Here is a 20,936-nt window from a genome sequence, read left to right as displayed (position 1 = left end):
ACAAAATGCAAAATAAAATGGCTCACAATTTTTTAATTCACCATAGATTTCTCTTCTGTTGCTTGTACTACATTTTGCAATTGTAATTTTGAAGCATCATATCTATCTATCTATCTATCTATCTATCTATCTATCTATCTATCTATCTATCTATCTATCTATCTGTCTGTCTGTCTGTCTGTTCATCCATCCATCTAGAATGTTCTTAGACTACAGCAAAATAAAATAAAAATGTAAAACTACAGAGTGAAGAAAAATCTAAACTGAAGAATGAAAATAAAAGAGAAATAAAAAAGAAGCAAAACAAATAATTGACAATGAATGAAAAACAACCACACATTTAAAAATAAATTTAAAAAATTGTTTTTGTTTTACTACTACCAAGCAAAACATGGTTAGCATTTTTTGCGAAGAAAAATTTATTAAACTTATTTTTTAAGTAAAACTAAAATGTAGAAGTCTTTCCAGAATCTAATTAGCTAAGAAACTAACATGAAAATTGATGATAAGTAATTACAGTCTAATCCCGGTTATTCAGCAACAACTTTTTCTGCTAACTAAACTCAGCGCGCCCTCTAGTGGGCAAGAGAGAGAACACATTCTCTCTTTTTCTCTCTCTCATATATATATATATATATATATACGCAATGTGATCATCAAATCAAATATCATATCTGCCTTTAAACAGTAAAAAACTCAGTTAAATAAACATACAAGATAATATATTAAACCATCGAAAATCCATTTTAATGACAGGTAGCATGGTAGGCATTTTAATGACTTAAATTAAATAGTCATCTACATATGACAAATAGTGCATGCATTTAATACACATGGCATACCACAGCATGTAGCATTCTGGGTAGAGTCCATCATCAAACCAGGCGTTATAAAATGATTAAATGTCAGTTTTTTTTGCAGAAAACTGAATTTGTCCACGAACATTTCAAAAGTCTACTTATTTGCGCTCCTCCTCTTCAGACGTGGGTGAGAATGAACTGTGAGGTAGTGTGTGAATGTACGTGAGTCCGTGTACTGGTTCATTTCAGCTGGCTGCCTCTGGTAGCTGCTGACTGCGGCCTCTCTGGAGTGTGTGCTCACTGGGGCCCAGTCGGATAATCTTCCCACTGCCTAGACACTCATCTCCTTTATACAACACGGCAAACTGCAAGAGACATGCACATACTGATCGCTGAGTGAATATTACAGTGTAGGACGGGTTAAATCATTATTAGGTGGAATATTTCTCCCTGTAATAATGAATTAATAATAAAAACATCATTCCTCTATAAATATAGGACACTATCTTTGGGGACAAAAAAAGGATTTGGAAAACTGCTTTAAAAAAGCTTAGCCAAAAATGAAGATGTTCCTTGTGTTAAAAAAATCAAACTGATTCATTAAATATCCTGTAATAAAGGAATAACCCTGGTAACATGCATCCATCCATTTTGAAAATGACTTTTTACTATGATCAGGTCTTTGTACCAGCCAAACCAAAATTAAAATCAGGTCTGATAGCAAAGATGGCCAATTTCTATAATTCAGTGATGTAAAATACAGTGCTGTGAAAAAGTCATTTCTTCGGTTTTTGTGTACATCTCGTACTAAATAGTTTCAGAAATTAAAACAAAATCTAAGATTAAACAAAGGCAACATGAGTAAACACAAAATACAATTTGTAAATGATAACGTTATTTATTGAAGCAAAAATAATCCAATATTAACTGGGCCTGTGTGAAAATGTATTTGCCAAATCTATGAAACTGCATTCGTAATGGGGTTCAGCTGGACTAGTCGCAACCAGGCCTGATTACTGCAAACCCTGTTCAATCACATCAACACTTCAATAAAACTTTAATAGAACATACAGTACATTTCAGTAATTACACTTACCTGTCCAGGGGTCATTGCTCTCAGTGGCTGCTTTGTGATTATCCAGACTGACCCATCCAGATTCAGAGTCACACAGCAGGGGGCTGAGAAATACACAAACACAACTTTACAGCAGGATTCATTTGTTCGTTTTTTTGTAGCCACCCATTAAAATACAACACTGCACTTAAGGTTTAGGCCACTTCATAAAGTCAGGCTTAACTGCTCAGCTCTAATCTTAAACTGGATCCTACATGAATCCAAAGTCGCTCTGAATAAACGCACCTGCTAATGAATAAATGAAAAATGTATGACATGTACTGTAGTACTAAATTATTACTATTTTAGACCACAGTGCTGTTAAATTCATGAATCGGACCGGTCAGGAGGTGTTGGTGGTTCATTTACACTATCCGTTGTTACCCAGATGAGGACGGGTTCCCTTCTGAGTCTGGTTCCTCTCAAGGTTTCTACCTCATATCATCTTAGGGAGTTTTTTTTTTTTTACCGTCGCCACCGGCTCGCTCAATAGGGATAAATCCACACACGTAAAATCTGTATCCTGTGTTTAAATGTTTCTGTAAAGCTGCTTTGAGACAACGTCCATTGTTAAAAGCTCCACACAAATAAAATTGAATTGAAAGTTCATATTGCACAAATTATTATATTAAACAATACAGTTTTCATCAAGGAGACATTATTTGGCATTTTTGGAAAGCGTCTCCGGTGTCGGTGCTTGTTAACAGTCCGAGTTAAAGCCGTCACTAAGTTTGACTGAAATAGAACAGGCGGTTTTGCATGTTGCAGTTTCTCTGTGACATGATAAGCTGATCATGATACAGCGCTTGTCTTATTAACTTAAAAAGGAAAAAAAAAGAGAGGCTTGTACGGGAACTACCCTTTAAAGCTGTTATAAAGTAAGCGACAACAGCAACTAGTTTGGCTTGATGATCCTCAACATTAAATGTAACTATAGGTAAATGAATAAAACCTATTACGTGTTGTTCATTAATGAATGAAAACGTCAAATTACGGTTGTATATTAGGATTAAAACACACGAGGTTATTGAAAAATAAGCAGCTTCAGGGCAGTAAGAGTAACTCCTCTTCATGTCAGGCTGCATGGCATCACTCTGTCTTCGAATGATTTTCCCCTCTATGTAACAGCACCCCCCGATGTGTTTGATTCCTTATAAATCATGACTCACTTAAAGGCATCTGGTGGATGAACCTGAAGTGACACTCCATCATCTGTGTGTGCACCAGTTCAGCAGGAGGCTCTCCACTTATCCAGTGGAAGCGATCTGTCCGTAGTGTGTCTCGGAGCAGTGCGGGATGGTTGGTAGTAGGACCCTGAGAAAGTGGAATAAGCTTCAGGTCAATTACATGAAACATCATATAACAAAAAGGTCCCACGAGCAATAAATGATGTATAACTCACGATAAATATTTCACCAGTCGTGATATCTTTATCCACCACAAACCAAGGATCTTTTTGCCCTCCTATCCGGGCTCTTTGTCCCAAAGTAAACGTGAACCAGCCTGCGGGGAAAACGTACAATAATGTCACGATACACACAGTGGATTAGCTGATATTATAGTGCCATTGATATTAATAGCACATTTATAATGGAACTTTAAATCCAGGCTCATTACATGGCATTTCTCTGGACTCATTTTTTTTTACTTACATTAAAAATGCTCTTAGACTCAGTGCATTTCTCTCTCACAGACTGAACCAGTACGCATCAGATACAGGGAGTCTGTTTTAATATCAGCGTACGGATATTACAATATTTGAATGTTTTGTGAAAATAAAGAGGAGAACGCTTTCAAATAATGCTTATCCATGCCCCAGAAACACAGCCAAGGGTGCCAATACTTTAATCTTTAGTGAAAATACCAAGGGTGTGTGTGCGCAAACCTTACTAATCAACGTTAAACACAAGCTCGCATACGCAACTGTAGTTAGTGAGCTCTAGCGCACTGCACCCTATCTGACGGCTGGACGAAATAGTAACGCTTTTATGCACATGTTGTCTGGATCAGCAATTCAATGTTTAGATGTAGGGCCAAATTCTCATGGGCTCATGGGCCAGACACTTCAAATAAAAACCTTATCATAAATAATAACATCTCACATACACTCACCATCCATATTAATAGGTGCACCTGCTCATTTATGCAGGTATCTGATCAGTCAATCATGTGGCGGCAGCACAGTGCATAAAATCATGCAGATACAGGTCAAGAGCTTCAGTTAATATTCCCATCAAACATCAGACTGGGAAAAATCTCTGTGACTTTAACCGGTTGGTGGTGCCAGATAGGCTGGTTCGAGTATTTCAGAAACTGCTGATCTCCTGGGATTCTCACACACAGCAGTCAGCAGACTACACATCTCCCCATGTGAACATTAACCGAAGCTCCTGACCTGTATCTGCAGGATGTTATGCAATGTGCTGCTGCCACATGATTGGCTGATTGGATACCCGCATAAATGAGCAGGTGTACAGGTGTTCCTATTAAAGTGGATGGTGAGTGTAAATAACAACAGTCCATATACAATGCATACCAACATTCTGTGGGTGATTATTACATTATACTGACTAATATTCTTCATTTTATAAAACAATATACAACATAACTAACAATATAGAACATAACCGAAACCCTACCTAATGCACTATATTTGCTATTTAGCCACAAAATGTGGAGGAAGAACCGAGCCTAATTGACAAGGGCAAAAGTACATCTCTTTACACATTTAGTCAAGTAAGATGAAAAAATAATCCTGGTATCGGTATAGATTACAACATTTTCATACAACACACAATATATGGAAAAATACCTTTATGCTTTCCCATTATCTTCCCATCTTCAATGGAGACAAAATGTCCAGGTTTAGGCTCTAAATACTGTCACAGAAAGAGTTCCACATTCGGTCAGCCTCAGGTTTCATGACTTTAGGTAGTATTGTATTCCTCTACACTGTATAAAATAACACATACCTGGAGGATAAAATCCTCAAAATGTCGCTCACCGATGAAGCAGATTCCCATGCTCTAGAAGAGATGATGCATGTGGTGTTTAGCGATTCAGGTCAAACTGTGCATGCATGTATGATCTCTCATGTCAGAAATCAAATGCAAAATGTCTAAAGGACAGAAATATTATAGTAAGCATGCTGTATTACCTCTTTCCTCTTCAGGACATGTTGGAACCCTGCCTCGGCTGCCATTTTCTTTACAAACGCTTTAGTGAGTCCAGCCAGTGGGAAGATGGTCCGCCGCAGGGCGTCCTGTGAGATTTGGCTGAGGAAGAAAGTTTGGTCTTTGACGCGATCAGCACCTTGGTACAGCCTCACAGCTAGAAAACAGAAGATCCTTAAAAACTCGCGCTATTTTCTAAAGAGATGGCGTAAAAGGTGACGTGACGACATGACTGCATACATCGCACAGAGACTTACGATTTCTGATCTCAAAACGATCTCTGAAGAGAAACTCTGCTGCCGGTTTGTGTGTCTGCTGGAAAACCTCCTCGTCTTCCTGAGATGTCCTCGCGTAGTGGCCGGTCGCCATGGCATCAGCACCTGCATAGTACACAGAATAGCTTTTTCATCACTACACATCAACATCACCATTAAAGACAGTGACACAAAGTATTCAAAGTGTACAGCCTCACCTAAAACGTTGACTGTGTACTGATAGAAGTGCTTGAATTTGATATGTTTGTTGCATATTATGTCTGGATTTGGTGTCCTGCCTTTCTGGTACTCCCTAAGAAGATTACTTTAAGGGGGGGAAAAAAGTGATTAAAAAGAGAATGAATTAAATGAATTATATGAATAAAAAACAGACTTAATGAGTAAATGGAGAATTAAAAGTAAATAAAAACAGAATTAAAATAAAAAAAAAAAAACCCACAATATTACTAACTGAATACAATGTGGAATAAATGTTTTAGAATGGTTCACAAATAACCGAACTGTGCTGGATGCCTGATATACAGAACTGCACTTGAGCTGCACCTCAGCTGTCAAAAATACCAATGAAGTACCATACCTAAACACTTCATGCCAGTACTCTTTGACATAGGAGACCTGATGGAATGGCATATCCAGCATCCTGCACACTTTATAGGCATCTTCACAGTCTCTCTCCGAGTTGCACACTCCCCTCTCATCCAGAGAGTCCCAGTTCTTCATGAAAACACCCGTAACCTGGTAACCTAAAGTCAAAACATCTAGCACAATTGAACTGCTGATACACTATACACATGTAGTCACCTGAGGAATTACATTAGGGCTGTGCCATATCGTATCATTCATAATATACCAGCACAATTCCTCCCCATGATAAGAATTTATCATCCTGCGATATGGACAATATAGCTGACGACGTTTTTATGAGGATCTCACACGTAGAATGAGAACAAGCATAGCGGAGTTCCAACCCTAGTATGTAGTTTGAGAGGGAAGTCAGAATCGGTGTTTGCATTTCAAACTTGATTTGAATCATTATTGTGTCTATAGACTGTTTTGATGTTTTGCAGCACAGTTTAGGACTTGTAAAGTTTGCACTATTTAAACATTATATGCACTTTTACAAAAGAAAAGTTTATTTATTTATTTATTTATTTATTTTACAACATTTCCATTTGTCTTTTCTGGGCGTAGATTACGAATACTGGTATTGGTGTTTGCATTAACACTGGAAATTGATGTTCTATTTTCTAGCTTACTTAATTGGTATCGTTTAGCACGTGATAATGGTTAGGATTAAGTGTTACTATTTTGGATCAACTGTTTGCTGATGTTACTCGTGGCCAAAAAGATAGTATTGAATAGTGTTACTATTTTCACATCCTCATTTATATCCTTACCGCAAAATAATAAATAAATAAATGAAATACTATGAAATATTGTGATACAGTTTTAAGTCTATATCGTCCATCCCTAAATTACAATAACATATACTTTCATGAATATGTTATTCATAAATGCTTCTACAACAGAGAGATGACGCTATATTGTGAATACACACCTACTTATAGTACTTGTGATATTCCCTGCAATATATGAAAAAGCCATTGGTAAGATCTTGATCTGACATGGATAAAGACTGGCCAACACCTGAGTGATTTTTGTGTTAATATTCCATTAATTTTTCAATAAATAAAAAGAAAATTACTTACTTAAGATTGATCAGGATGACATCATTTTTCATTGGCATCATAATCATTTAGTATAGGACTATTAACTACAAAATATTCTCAGGGAAAATAAAATGATTCATGGTTTTGTGTCAAATGTCATTATGATTTTTTTTTTCTTCCATATTGTCTAGGTCACAGGTTCCCAATCCTGGTCCTGGAGTTGCCCTGATTCAACTAATCAGCTATTTAGCAGCCCTTCCTGAGTTGAAGCAGGTGTGTTAAAGCAGGGAAAACACTAAATGTGCATGACAGGAGGTACTTCAAGACCAGGACCAGGAACCTGTGCCCTAAGCACCAGAATCCGATACTGTATTGAATTTCTCACCTCTTCTTTTGAGTAGAAGAGCAGCGACAGAGCTGTCCACCCCGCCAGACATGGCGCACACGACATGTCTCACTACACCCATGACATTTATTACCCCAATACCAGATTATTCGTTTTATTTCTCCAGAATATGAGATGTGTCCGAGGTGTCATGTTCGCGTACAGTGCGCCTCCATGTTTGTGGTCCTACACAAAACATTGTCCGATAGGAAACCGAAACAGTTCGTTGGGTTTAGTATATTGACGCACTATCCAGTGCATTATAAAATAATCAAAGTATTATAACCAAAGTCAAAAATAACCAGTGACATCTTACTCGAAGTGCTATGTACATTTAAATCCTTTACAACCGGAACGCATTTCCAGCCATTGTTGTTTTTCTCCCGTTTATTATATTTAACGGACGTCGGTGGGTAGTTTCTTGTCAAACGGCTAGCTTTATATAAACAAGTTGTAAAGTAAATCGTGTGGAAACATGGATAGATAAGGTAGCGGGGTTTTAAAAACATAATTGAGTGATTAATACTGTAAATATCACGTGTGGTTAATGGAGTACTAGGAAGACGTTTTCCATACGGAACGCCCGTTTTTAACCACAAATCCGGGGAAGATTATCTGCAGCGCTCCTGCGCTTTTAGCCAATAGTCTAGCAGAGGTGAGTGGTGTACTGTACACGTTTATTAATTCAGTATTAATGCATGTGTTGTTGTTGTTGTTGTTATTTTTTACACGAGTTATTTTGAAAGCGAAAGTTGAGATGCGGTTTTTATGTGGCGTTTATAAATATTTAAACCCGAACCTTCCATATGAATGCATCTAACTCTGATCTAACTTGCACAGTAGGCTGGGAACTTTTTAGTGTCGCGCGCTGGAACGTCCTATTGCTATTAGGTAACTATTTCTCAGATCCAGCTTGTGCATTTCGTTGCATTTTGTTGCATTTAGTATAGTCTTTAGCTCTTTACTCAAGCATTGCGACAAGAAAGAAGGATTGAATAATCTGATAAACAATGCACACGAAAAGACATTGCAGAAAAGAATAAGAATTAAGCTCAATGCAGAATACAAGAGCGGTCTCGTCTTATCTTCTTTCTAATTTTTCTTATCATGCTATTAGGTTAAACATGCATGCTTTGGATAATCAGATTATCAACATGCATCGTCATTATACAGAATAATATTTTAGTGTGCACGTGACCTCAGCATAGTGGATTAACAACGATGCATGTTGCACGTGCTGCCATTAGTCTACTGCTTTTAACTGAAGCTGTACATGTTGAGCAAAAACAAAAACACTGGCACACAGTTAACAGCTAAATTCCCTATGTTGATATATTTTGTTGACCCACCAGTGATTATGTCAGACTGTTCAGTGACACAGTGGCATGACAATACACCAGATTCAATGAAACCCAATATTTAACATTAGCTAAAAGTTTCCTAATTGGCTAAGCTTCCCAATACCACAGAATAAGATGCAGATGTGATTAATTGTGCTGCAGTATAATTGGCTTGCACTGTGTTTATGCACTTATTTGAAGCAGTTTTTATAAGTGTATCTGTGAAACTATTTTTGTAGACCCTGGTGACTGAGTTTTTCAGAGCAATGATCTTTTTGGAGCAAGAGGTTTACTGACAGTGTTACTGACCAGAATTTATGAGCTATAGTGAACCACACTTTCCAGCTTTAATATAAAAGGCACATTTGTGGTTTCTTTTGTTTTGCACCAACCCTATCTATGTGAACTTTGACCTGTACATTTGCAAGCCTCTGTCTTTTGGGTCAATAGAAAACAAAACGGGAAAAACCCCATAATTGTGCATTTCTGTGACCGTAAAAATGTCGTCCAATAATAATAATATTGTAATAAAATGAATATAATTTCGACATTGCCCAAATTATTATTGTTGTAACTGTTTACCACAAAGTGCTCGAGTTGAAATGAAAACGAATATGTCAAAGTGCAGACTTTCAGCTTAAATTTTTTTAACACACACACACACACAGACACACACACACACACACACACCAACTATATGGCCACAAAGTATGTGTATAAGTATATGGACACCTGACCATCACACCCATACAGTGCTCTCCACTAATATTGGCACCCTTGGTAAATATGAGCAAAGAAGGCTGTGAAAATTTGTCTTTGTTGTTTAACTTTTGATCTTTTGTTAAAAAAAATCACACAAATACTCTGCTTTCATGGATATCAAACAATTGCAAACACAACACTAGTTTATTTTTAAAAAAATAAACTTTGTTAAATATAGGTGTGGAACAATTATTGGCACCAGTATGAATTGATATGAGAAAATATATTTGAAGTATATTCCCATTGATATTTTACATGTTTTTAGTACACCTGGGTGACTAGGAACAGGAGATTGTTCAACCATGACTTCCTGTTTCATGTTTGAAGCACACAATTGTCTAGAATGTCTTGGTATGCTATAGGTTTAAGATTTCCCTTCACTGTAACTAAGTGGCCCAGGCTTCAATTGCAAAACTCCAAGACAGGTGTTTTTTGGGGGGTTTTTTGTGATTGTTGCAGCCAAAAATGCTTGATTTCAAAATTTGCCATACAACTTGCTGAGGGTTTTTTTTTTTTTTTTGCAGAAAACTACTTGAATTGATGAAATTACAATTGCACAAAATTGTTTTGCACTGTCTTTCACAGTGATGTTCGTCGGTAAATGAGACCTGTTAGCGGTGCTCATGTTCGACGCGCTTGAATCGAAGAGGGCTTTGGCTGAATGCGCGTTGTGATCATTTCGCATGACGCGTCTTGGCCCGAATCTGCGATAATTTAGAAAAGTTTCAAGCTCCTCAGAATATTGCGGAGTTTGCTTGATTTTACGTTAATTTCTGTGATCGCAAAATCGCGTAATCCTGGAGGGACTGAAACCTGTTCCAGCATGATAATGCCCCTGTGCACAAAGCGAGGTCCATAAACATATAGTTTGCATATGATGATGTGGAAGAACTGCACAGAGCCCTGACCTCAACCCCACTGAACACCTTTGGGATGAATTGAAATATCAACCCCAGGTCTCCTCACCCAACATCAGTGCCTGACTTCACTAATGCTCTTGTGGCTGAATGGATAAATCCGCACAGTCATGCTCCAAAATCTAGTGGAGAGCCTTCCCAGAAGAATGGAGGCTGGAATGAGATGTTTAACAAGCGCTTATGGGTGTGAAGGTCAGGTGTAGAACTGTAGAAGTTTTATAGGAGAGATTGGGGTACCTCAGACAAAAGATTTTGCATTTCCATCCTTCACACAAAAACGGATTCCAGAGATGCTTTCTTGCTCTTTCAGCCTCAAGAGAAGGAGAAGAGAAGAGACGTTGAACTGAGGTAAGATGGCTAGCTTGATAACTTTGGTTTTTACTCTCTTTAAAATTAGATAAAAATGTGAATCGTGATTTTGTCGTGTGTGTGCGCGAGTCTGAGGTGTTTTATTTATTTATTTATTTATTTATTTATTTTACCCCTGTGCAATTCTATATTTAAGAGCAATTTTTATCTTCTGCAATTAAAAGCAGCTGCTAGCAGCTACGTGCGTTTCAGTTAAGTGATTATTACATGTTGCATTTTCTACCCTGTGCCTGTTTTTGGCCTCGCACTAATTTATAATCCCTGGTTTTTGTACTCTTCAGCATTTGACTCCACTAAATCATCACATGCTGTAATGCCACAGTCCAACGAGGTAACACACTTGTTTGTGTATCATGTCTATATTTGCTAATCTGCTAATCATGCTAATGCATGTAGACTGTTTTGATCATCATAAAATGGATTTTTCAGTCAACCAGTTTATCCAGATTCCTTAACTGAAAAGTGTCTGATTTCAACACATTTTTTTTAAATTGCAGCTTCATGTTACTATTTGCCCAAAAGCGAAACGGCCTAAACCTATTTGTATTGGCCCAGACAAGTATAAATGCCAGTTCTGCAACAGGAAGGGGGAATATGCGGCGCTTGTGGCTCATATACAAACTCATGAGAAAACAGCGATTGAATTTCAAGGTAAAGAGATTAATGAGCTGCATATTTTATACAATCTGTGGTTACAGGTTTGTCCCTGATGAGAGCCTCTTTTTATTTTTTAATTTAGTGCATGTTATTTTTTAGACGTTATTTCATAAAACCACACCATGTCTCTCTCTTACAGAGAAAAAAATCTACAAATGCAACCTAGGATGCAGTAAAAGCAGCCACTACCATTGCTGCTCCTGCAAGAAGACTATAATCTCACGAAATTACTTCACTGAGCATATACACAAGTGCGGATTGTCCATAAACATGCAGGTGTCCTCGCTGTGTAGTTCTTCGATGGTCCCCAGCACTACAACAGCATCGTGTAATACCTCTGCCCCTCTAATCAACACCTCAGTACCTATACGCAGTGACAATAATGGCTCAGACCCTCAGTGCAGTGAAGACAGTGTCACAGGGAGCCTGAATGTCCTTGACATTAAAGTCAAGTCAGCCAGTCCTCCATCTTTGCCTGGTTCTTTGACTGCCCCAGTTACACCCTCTTACAGCCAGGATATTCTTATGTCTGTGAACCCAACCCATAATATCTGTGCTGGTAGCCTCAAAGTACTGACATCAAGGCCCAAAAGAATCACGTGTTGCTTCTGCAATTTGATTCTGAACAAGAAAAACATCAAAGTGCACATTCAAAGACGACACATGTCTGCTAATCCAGACTTGCTGCAAACGAATGGACTAAGCCATACACATGCTGCCTCTGGGTTAGTGTTCTCCATTTTCTAGAATTAATAAAAACCTTACATTAAGAAAGTATTCAGACCCTTTAATATTTTCTGTCATTTCATTATGTTACAGTTTTACTCAAAAATAGATCGATTCAGTCACCAAACACAGAAAAATACTCCATAATGACAAAGATGACACAAAGTTGTTAAAAAGGAAAAACGTAAATATCACATTTATACAGCACCTACAGTATTATTCCTGGGATAGGCTCTGGATCCACAGCAACCCTAACAAGGCTTAAGATGTTACTGAAGATAAATTCCTGAATTGGTCTCCTGAGTGGTGCAACAGAAAAATATCCTCCTTATTGTTGGGATATGAGGAGTTTAAATCTCGGCCATGCTAAAGCTATCTGTAGCCACAAGTCCAAAATATCACAGTTGGCTGTGTTTCCTGAATGGGAAGGATGGTTTATTCTCTACTCAATCAGCATGAGCTTCTGCACAGTGCTGTGAAAAAGTATTTGCTGATTTCTTCTGTTTTTGTGTATCTCTCATACACAAAAACACAAGTTTTTAGCCTTAAGTCTCTACAGGTGTAATGTTATATTCTTGACACACTTCGAATGGAGGAACTTCTCCCATTCCTCTCTGTGTGTTTCAGGAGGTTCTTGGAAAGTAACCCATCACTCTATCTGAGGTCCTTTTGAGGTTCTTCCTCAAGAAGGTCTTGGTACTTTTTTTTTTTTTTTCATTTTCCATTCCATTTATTCCATCTTTCTCTTGACCCTGACAAGTCTCTCAATCCCTATTTCTAAAAAACATCCCTATAACATGATGTGGCCACCACCATCCTACTACACCATATGAAGGAATTGGCCAGATGATGAATGTTGCATGGTTTGCTCCAGGTTCCTGGCAACAGAATTCCACAAAAAGATCATCATATCTACAGTCAAGCATGGTGGTGGAAGTGTGATGGTGTGGGGATGGTTTGCTGCTTCAGGGCCTGGGCGACTTGCAATAATTGAGGGAAACGTAAGTTCTGCTCTCTACCAGAAAATCCTAAAGGAGAATGTCTGGTCTTCGGTCTGTAAGTTGAAACTCAAGCACCACTGGATTATGCGGCAAAGCAATGATCCAAAGCATCGGAGTAAATCCTAGTCCTAGAAGTAAGTGGAAGACTGATCTCCAGTTATCGGAAGCATTTGATTGCAGTTATTGCTAGTACAGGTGACACAAACACGTTTTAAATTTAAGGGGGTAATTAGTTTTTCACATTGCTGATGGGTGTTGGATAACTTTTTTTGCTTCAATAAAAATTTTTTTTTAAATACAAACTGTATTGTGTGTTTACTCAGGTTCCCTTTGATTTATGTTGTATTTTCTTTGAAGATCTAGAACTATTTAATATGAGACATATACAAAAACAGAAGAAATCCGGACTCACAGCACTGTATATATTATCAGATGGCAAAATGATGGAACGTGTGAATATAATGAGGGGGTTGGCCTATGAGTAAGGGTTAAATACACTGTTTCTGTTAGCAGTTTGTGGTTAGTAAACATTATTGGTAAGATAATGTTGATCAGGTTTACTAATCTAAAAGTGTGGAAGATCATTTTGGTGTACTGGGCATTTTGTATGTATTGCAAGCTACATAGCAAAGGGTACATTTGAATTTTGGATCAAAATTATTTCCTTATAATATATATTAATATTTGTATCCAAGGATTCTTTTCACAACATATTTAAATATCCACAATTTTCTGACACCAAAACAGTTTTACTTGATCAACTACATTTGGGGTAAGGAGAAAATTGTGGACCAAATTGCTCCTTTAATACACCCATAAAAGCATAAAGGCAGCGTTGCAGCAATAGGTCGTATTAAGAACTTAAGCACTTCTCAAAACCAGACTCTGAGTAATTAATGTAATAAGCAAATATGGCATCTAACTGAGTTTATTCCCATCCAACAGCAACATGGAGGACCTGATAGCAGAAGGCATTACACTCAAAATGCTTAATGATGCTCGGGAGACAGTCATGGGAAGCCCTTTGGGAGTGATCAAAACACCCATGATCCTCTGGAGCCAGACCACACTGCCACTCCATGTGCCTTGTAACGCCTATCTGAAGTTGGAGAACATGCAGAAGACTGGTTAGTTTCTGCTTTTGAATATTAATGCACAAGAAATCAGATGACTAAGGTTTAAACCTAGTTGGGGATTTAAGTGTGTATGAAACTATCAGCAAAATATCTAAATCTAATATAAATTCATGTAAAAAAAATTTTTACAGCTCAAGTTTCTTCACCAACAGGGTCATTTAAGATTCGAGGTGTAGCAAATCAGTTCGCCCGAAGATCCAGTGGCGGCCATTTTGTCACAATATCTGCTGGGAATTATGGGAAATCCTTTGCCTATGCCTCTAAACACTACAGAACTAAAGGCAAAGTGGTGATGCCTGAAACATCTTCTATCTCCAGAGCTCTGCTAATACAAGTGACCACACTGGAAATACATGCATAATGCTTCAAAATGTGATTCATGCAAATCCCCATTTAATATTCGTTCTTATTATCAACAGAGTTTTGGCATCGAGGTTGAACGAGTGCCGACCCCGTGTCTTATGGATGTCGTCAATCGATGTGTTCAAGAGGAAAAAATGACTTTCCTTCATTCCTACAATGATCTGGATCTCATAACAGGGCATGCCAGGTGCATTATATAATCTTCTTGAAATACCGTACTTTATTAAAGCAGTTAAGAGGAGTTTGCAGTATATCTCATCTCTGTACTGATCTGTATGGTGGTGTAGTGTGGGGTTTGAGATCCTGGAGGCGCTTCCTTATCCTGATGTGGTAGTAGTGTGCTGTGGTGGAGGGGGATTACTGGCTGGAGTAGCAGCAGCCATTAAGCTTTCAGGTTGTGAAGACACAAGAATTTACGGAGTGGAACCAGAAGGAGGTATGGAGATTAATAATGTGTATTGGACAAGTCGATTGTGGTGGAACATGTCAATTGATGTCTTAATTCTTGAGGTTAATTTGCTTTTTTTATTTATTTTTTTTAAACCATTGACAGCATGCACCATGTACAAAAGCTTCATTGAGAAAAAACCGGTTGGAATGGACAGCAAAAGCATTGCTTCTGGTCTTGCACCACCATTTGCAGGTATCATTTATTTTGCAGGAAATATAAATTAGGAGCTTGCCATATTAAACATTACTGATTGATTGCTCATACTCTAGCTTCACAGAATAACCAAGCCTCATAAAAGTCGCTTTTTGCTGACCTGTGCATAGCTAAGAAACCAATATTATAGCACAGGGGAGTTCAACTAAAATGTCCAAGTATATAAAATTATCAGCTTACAAAAGTCCAGATAAGCAACTAAAGACAGAATGTGACAAGAGTTGCGTTTTAATGCTTCACCATTATTGAATATTTGAAGGCTATAAATAAGACAGGTTGAGGTTGTTATGTTTTGTTTCATAGCAGCACTTCACTTTAACATTTTTGACTAATGCCTATGTCATGCACCTTGAACAGATGAGATCTATCAGTTATACATTTGACGGAGAGAGTAAACACATTTAAAAAAATCAAGTAAATAAGAACAAATACTTTTTTGTCCTTTTGTCTGTTTCCATCATTTACTTTTATTTAACAAGCCATGTTGTCAGTTCACTAATCAGACCAGAGAGCGTAAATAAAATAAAAAAATTCATGACAGTGTGTGAAAACTCTTTCCTTTCTCGATCGGCTGCCTCCAGGTAGATATAAATGCAGCTGATTAAATAAGCCTGAGGTTCATGTTTAAAAACACGAGTCAGTGAATTATAGTGAGTTTATTTCTCCAAATTTGTATCAGTTCTGTTGCAGTATTTGTCGAATGCTTGGTCTGTTAAAATATCTACATGGATGTGCAGATGACGACCCATGCTATAGCATCATATACTGTATACGAGTATGAGAGCCATGAGCCCACCCAGGCGTGAATATAGAAACTCTTTTGTGAATTGCTTGAAGAAAATGACTGCTGGATTTAATCCCTGTTATGTTTATTAGTACCTTCCGGACATGGTGCGTGTGCTCTATGTGCCGTGTCTTAGGTGCCCTGCCATATGCATTGTGTCAGAAGTATGTGGAGGAGATAGTGTTGGTGACTGATGATGAAATCAAGTCTGCCGTTTCTGCTCTCTACAAAGCCGGTCTAGTTGTAGAACCCTCAGGATCTGCTGCCTTCGCTGCCCTCGTTAACAACAGAATACCAGACATTACTGGCAGGAACGTTGTGGTGATCCTGAGTGGAGGGAACATCGGCAAAGATGAGCTTACCAGTTTCCTGAACTGATTTACACAATACCGCTTTCTTCGATTATCTTTATCTGTTTAAAGATTTTTCAGGAGTAGATGAAGACCCAGATCATTACATTTCATATATGGAAAACACTAAAGGCAAATAAGTTGGTTGCATAATAAAATAACTCTTTTCAAATTTCTGACTTTATGATATTTTTTCCCCATACTAATTCTGACATGGATTCTCACTTACAGGAACCTACAGTCATGTTCCTGTAACCATTTTACCACACACATACCACTTTCAGTGCCAGCTAGTGTCTCTTTGACCAACATAGAGGAAAGGAAGGTCATCCTTGCCAACTAGAGATCTATACTCTTGGTTGTGGATGGCTAGGGTTGTAGGACTCGAGTCTTGGCAGGGGACATTTCCTTTATTGACTTGGATTTGTCTCTGACTCAGTCTTGTTTTTGACCAAGAGTTTGTAAAAAAAAATAAAATAAAATGTTCATGTTGTCCTTTCGTTTCACATCGATTAAGTTGGACAAGAAGTCATTCCTTCTTCTAGAAAACGTAACCTAACCTGCACAAGAATGATCACATGAATGAAGCCTACTAATCAATTAGTTGAAGTAAATGCTTAGCCTCAAAAAAGATTTGATGGTTTTTGGTCTTTAACTTAACTACCCCTTTAAGACTTCATCTTGACTCTAATCCGGCTGCTTTTCGGAATATTTTATTTTAAAAGTCATCCGTTTATTTTTTGTAAATAAAAACGTTAGTTTTCTAATGAAAGAAATGAATACCTCGGCACAATAATATTTCTGTCTACAACACCGATTTCAAACATTTAATCATACACCTTCAGATCAAAAGGTTTTTAAGATCATGAGAAACATTTCAGTCGAGTGTCTCCAATGCCTTTAAGAATGCCTTGACAAAAGAAGAATGTATTGAAATCGTTCTCGTGGCTGGGTCGGGAACCCCTCGCAAGGTTGCGATGAACTTTAATAGGAAACATGGCAAGCACGTCACGCACGGCACTGTTGCCAAACTTATTAACAAATTCAAAAAGACTGGCAGTGTTGTGGAACGACCGAAAAGATGATGACGTCCATGAACATCCACTGAAGCAAGCACAACCGACGTGGTGCTGGTAAACATAATCCCCTATGTATAGAGACTTTTGGGTATGTTAGTAGTGTTCTACAAGTGGTATTTGGAATAAAAAGTACCCTTGCTAACGTTAGATTAGAACAGCGTTGGGTATCTGTGCCCTAAACCATCAGAAGTAATAAATGTCTCTCCACACAAAACACTGGCCACTTGTACCTTTCCACATTTGTCACAACACTCTCAGAAATAAAAGCATAATGCAGGGAGCTCGTGGATCAAATTTGTTTTTATTGTTAAAAAAAAAAAAAAATTCCTCTAAGGTTTAAACAGAAATAAATATATAACCGGTATTTTGATGTAATAAAAAGTAAGCTATACAAAATCCTTAGCAGCCATTCTGCAGATAACAGCATCTAAAACATTTCCACACTTTTCCTCTTGGGGTGCAACTTTGTAAAGCTGAAATGAGACAAGCAAAGACAGGATTTTATACTCAGAGACATACATCTCATGCCAGGCTACATCCTGGTACAGAACTGAGATTATAAGAAAGAGTGCATCTGAAATAAAAATGAATCACCTTTTTAATCTTGGCAAGATCACTGAGGGTGGACATTTGATCAGCTGGGATCTGCTGGCCATCCACCTTAGACAGGACATCATCCTTATTGTATGCTTCCTCTTTGTTATGAACCAGGACAATGAGAACCGCATTGTCACTGTCGGAGACCCCAAACCTTTTAAAAGCCTCAGAGATCTGTCCAGAAGTTAGGAGAAAAAATAATTACAACCTGGCAGAGGTGCTTTGGTGGTTATGGTTCTGTGTCATTTGGACACGTCATCCTTATAGCGAACACAAATCCAAACCCATATTTGACATGAGCTCTAGCCATACACTAGGGAGGCACCACTTACATTGTTTGTTGGTGAAAGATTGAAGATGATTTCAGAGTATAAGCTCCTTGTCTTCATTTTTCCAATCTTCTGCACATGGACTGCTTTATTTGCTGCTAGTAGTGTTTGAAAGGGATCCAACACCTTCACACAGACAGAGAAAGTCAAATCATACATGCATGCATCTATTTAAATGGGATCTCTGCTAGATTTACACTTAAACCAGCCCATTTGGTTTCACAGAATTAAAAACAAAATAACAATAGCAGTGGGGCAGTGGTTAAGGCTCTGAGCAGAAGGTTGTGAGCAGAAGCATATCCAAGGTGCTACTGTTGAAGTACTGTACCATGGCTAACTAATCCTGCGCACTAACTCAAACACCCTAACAAGCTGGGGTATGAGATTAAAACCTTTTTTTTTTTTTAAACTGTATTCTATATATATACACACGTGACAAAGTTTCTATTATGTGGGTGGCTGTGGCTCAGTTGGTAGAGCGGGTTGGTAGATTGTCCACTAATCATAGGGTTGGAGGTTCAATTCCCGGCCCACATGACTCCACATGCTGAAGTGTCCTCGGGCAAGACACTGAACCCCAAGTTTCACCCGATTTCAAGTTCGCACCTTGCATGGCAGCTCTGCTACCATTGGTGTGTGAGTGTGTGTGTATGTGTGAATGGGTGAATGAGAACCAGTGTAAAGAGCTTTGGAGCCACTATGGTTAAAAAAACGCTATATAAGCACAGACCATTTACTAAGACAAAATAAAAAGTCATTTGATTAATTAGGTTTCACAAATGTCCCTTCATTACCATTACAGTGATCGTCAGGTATAGACAGTATTGATGATGACATAATCAAAATGATTTATCCATTCATCTTCTACACTACTTATCCTACACAGTGTTGAGCCTGGAGCCTATCCTCAGGGACTTTGGGCCTGGTTGGGGTGCCAACCCATCACATGGCTCAACTACACACACGAACAGCACACATTTACACACTAGGGGCAATTTGGAAATGCCAATCAGCATATATTGCACGTCTTTGGACTGGGGGAGGAAACCCGAGTACCCAGAGGAAGCCCTGAACATGTAAATTCCACACGTACAGAGTGGAGGCAGAAATCGAACCAACAACCAGTGAAATGCAAATGTGCTAACCACTAAGCCACCATTGTGTGTGTGTATGTATATATATATATATATATATATATATATATATATATATATATATACATACATACATACATACATACATACACACACACACACAGTGCCCTCCACTAATACTGGCACCCTTGGTAAATATGAGCAAAGAATGCTGTGAAAAAATTGTCTATTGTTTAACCTTTTGATCTTTTGTTTAAAAAATTCACAAAAAATACTCTGCACTCATGGATATCAAACAATTACAAACACAACACAGGTTTATACATATTTAAAAAAAAACTTTGTTAAATATAGGTGTGCAACAATTATTGGCACCCCTATGAATTCATATGAGAAAAATATATTTGAAGTATATTCCCATTTATATTTTACATTTATTTAGTACACCTGGGTGAACAGGAAATTGCTCAACCAAGACTTCCTGTTTCACAGGAGTATAAATATGAGGTAACACATAGGCCAAATTCCCTTAATCATTCATAACAATGGGCTTTGTCCCCCCCTTTTGCAATAATAATATTTGGCAATTTAGATCAGGTTCAGCTTGGCTTTTTCTTTTGTTTCTTTTCTTATTCTTCTTAATTGTACACTCCACTCACCAACACTTATTCCTATATAATTCCAAGTGAATTGTTAAGGATAGGTTCATTCAGTTGAAGTATGAAGAGCATCAAATGGCTTCTACACCACTCTACTATATACTGAGCTGTGTCTAAACACTCACCACGGATGGGTTTATCAGCGCGCCGGCTATTTTCCCCTCCATTGCCATCTTTCTCAATTCTGCACAGTTTTTAACGTCTTTGAAAAGCAACTGAGTCACAACGAACTCCGGAAACAGCTCCAAACTATTACTTAAATGCATCGTAAAGATCCTAAAGTTTCCCAAACTATCTCAACCTGACTACACAGGATACACCAGGGCGGGATAATAATATTGTGACACCATGAGCCCTATTAAAGTTCCGAGTGCGTAACTTTACACGACACCATTATATATACACATATATAATACAATTGTAACTATTATTAAAAACGAAACGAGCATTTGGTCACGAAATTAAGTTACCGATTGCCTTTATATATTAACTTAACAGGCAAAAGTCCAACCCATAACATCAGACGGAACGTCTTAGTAAGAGCTACAGTAGCGAGCCGGAAAGGTGGTAAGGGTTGGACCAGTGAACTGTCAAATAAACCAAGTGCTGCGTTCCAAATGACTCCTTCCTCCCTACGTAGTGTGTAAAGTAATGCGCTTACGTCCTACACAGTGCACTATGTTTACTAAATT

The 20,936-nt window shown here is 38.0% G+C and overlaps 3 protein-coding genes across 8 annotated transcripts; 1 reads left to right on the top strand and 2 right to left on the bottom strand.

Moving 5' to 3' along the window:
• Positions 1-721: 721 nt before the first annotated feature.
• Positions 722-7,620, bottom strand: trmu (tRNA 5-methylaminomethyl-2-thiouridylate methyltransferase). 2 transcript variants are annotated; one of them, XM_017493682.3, is made up of 11 exons: positions 7,418-7,619; positions 5,940-6,105; positions 5,560-5,666; positions 5,345-5,467; positions 5,072-5,244; positions 4,887-4,940; positions 4,727-4,793; positions 3,317-3,417; positions 3,084-3,228; positions 1,897-1,979; positions 722-1,165 (listed from the first exon to the last, which is right to left on the bottom strand). In XM_017493682.3, exons 1-11 carry the CDS (start codon positions 7,497-7,499, stop codon positions 1,046-1,048), a joined length of 1,221 nt encoding a protein of 406 aa, XP_017349171.1. In that variant the 5' UTR covers positions 7,500-7,619; the 3' UTR covers positions 722-1,045. The 2 variants fall into 2 exon arrangements, with proteins under 2 accessions (XP_017349171.1, XP_053544082.1); XM_053688107.1 differs by having other exon boundaries at positions 985-1,185; positions 7,418-7,620.
• A 184-nt stretch (positions 7,621-7,804) lies between these two features.
• On the top strand, positions 7,805-16,658 carry srr (serine racemase). Of its 5 annotated transcripts, none has more exons than XM_017494553.3 (11): positions 7,806-8,072; positions 10,747-10,784; positions 11,087-11,136; positions 11,303-11,456; positions 11,602-12,187; positions 14,135-14,316; positions 14,478-14,659; positions 14,745-14,875; positions 14,976-15,124; positions 15,242-15,331; positions 16,273-16,658. In XM_017494553.3, exons 3-11 carry the CDS (start codon positions 11,119-11,121, stop codon positions 16,512-16,514), a joined length of 1,734 nt encoding a protein of 577 aa, XP_017350042.1. In that variant the 5' UTR covers positions 7,806-8,072; positions 10,747-10,784; positions 11,087-11,118; the 3' UTR covers positions 16,515-16,658. The 5 variants fall into 5 exon arrangements, with proteins under 5 accessions (XP_053544081.1, XP_017350042.1, XP_017350044.1 ...); XM_017494554.3 differs by lacking the exon at positions 7,806-8,072 and adding an exon at positions 8,113-8,308; XM_053688106.1 differs by having other exon boundaries at positions 7,805-8,072; positions 15,242-16,415.
• A 1,189-nt stretch (positions 16,659-17,847) lies between these two features.
• tprkb (Tp53rk binding protein) lies at positions 17,848-20,765 on the bottom strand. Its single transcript, XM_017494559.3, has 4 exons — positions 20,370-20,765; positions 18,495-18,617; positions 18,160-18,336; positions 17,848-18,038 (listed from the first exon to the last, which is right to left on the bottom strand). Exons 1-4 carry the CDS (start codon positions 20,508-20,510, stop codon positions 17,952-17,954), a joined length of 528 nt encoding a protein of 175 aa, XP_017350048.1. The 5' UTR covers positions 20,511-20,765; the 3' UTR covers positions 17,848-17,951.
• Positions 20,766-20,936: the final 171 nt, after the last annotated feature.

The sequence above is a fragment of the Ictalurus punctatus genome, chromosome 19 (assembly GCF_001660625.3).
Source record: "Ictalurus punctatus breed USDA103 chromosome 19, Coco_2.0, whole genome shotgun sequence".
In the NCBI taxonomy this organism is placed as follows: Eukaryota; Metazoa; Chordata; class Actinopteri; order Siluriformes; family Ictaluridae; genus Ictalurus; species Ictalurus punctatus.
This window is presented reverse-complemented; position numbering and strand designations above follow the sequence as displayed.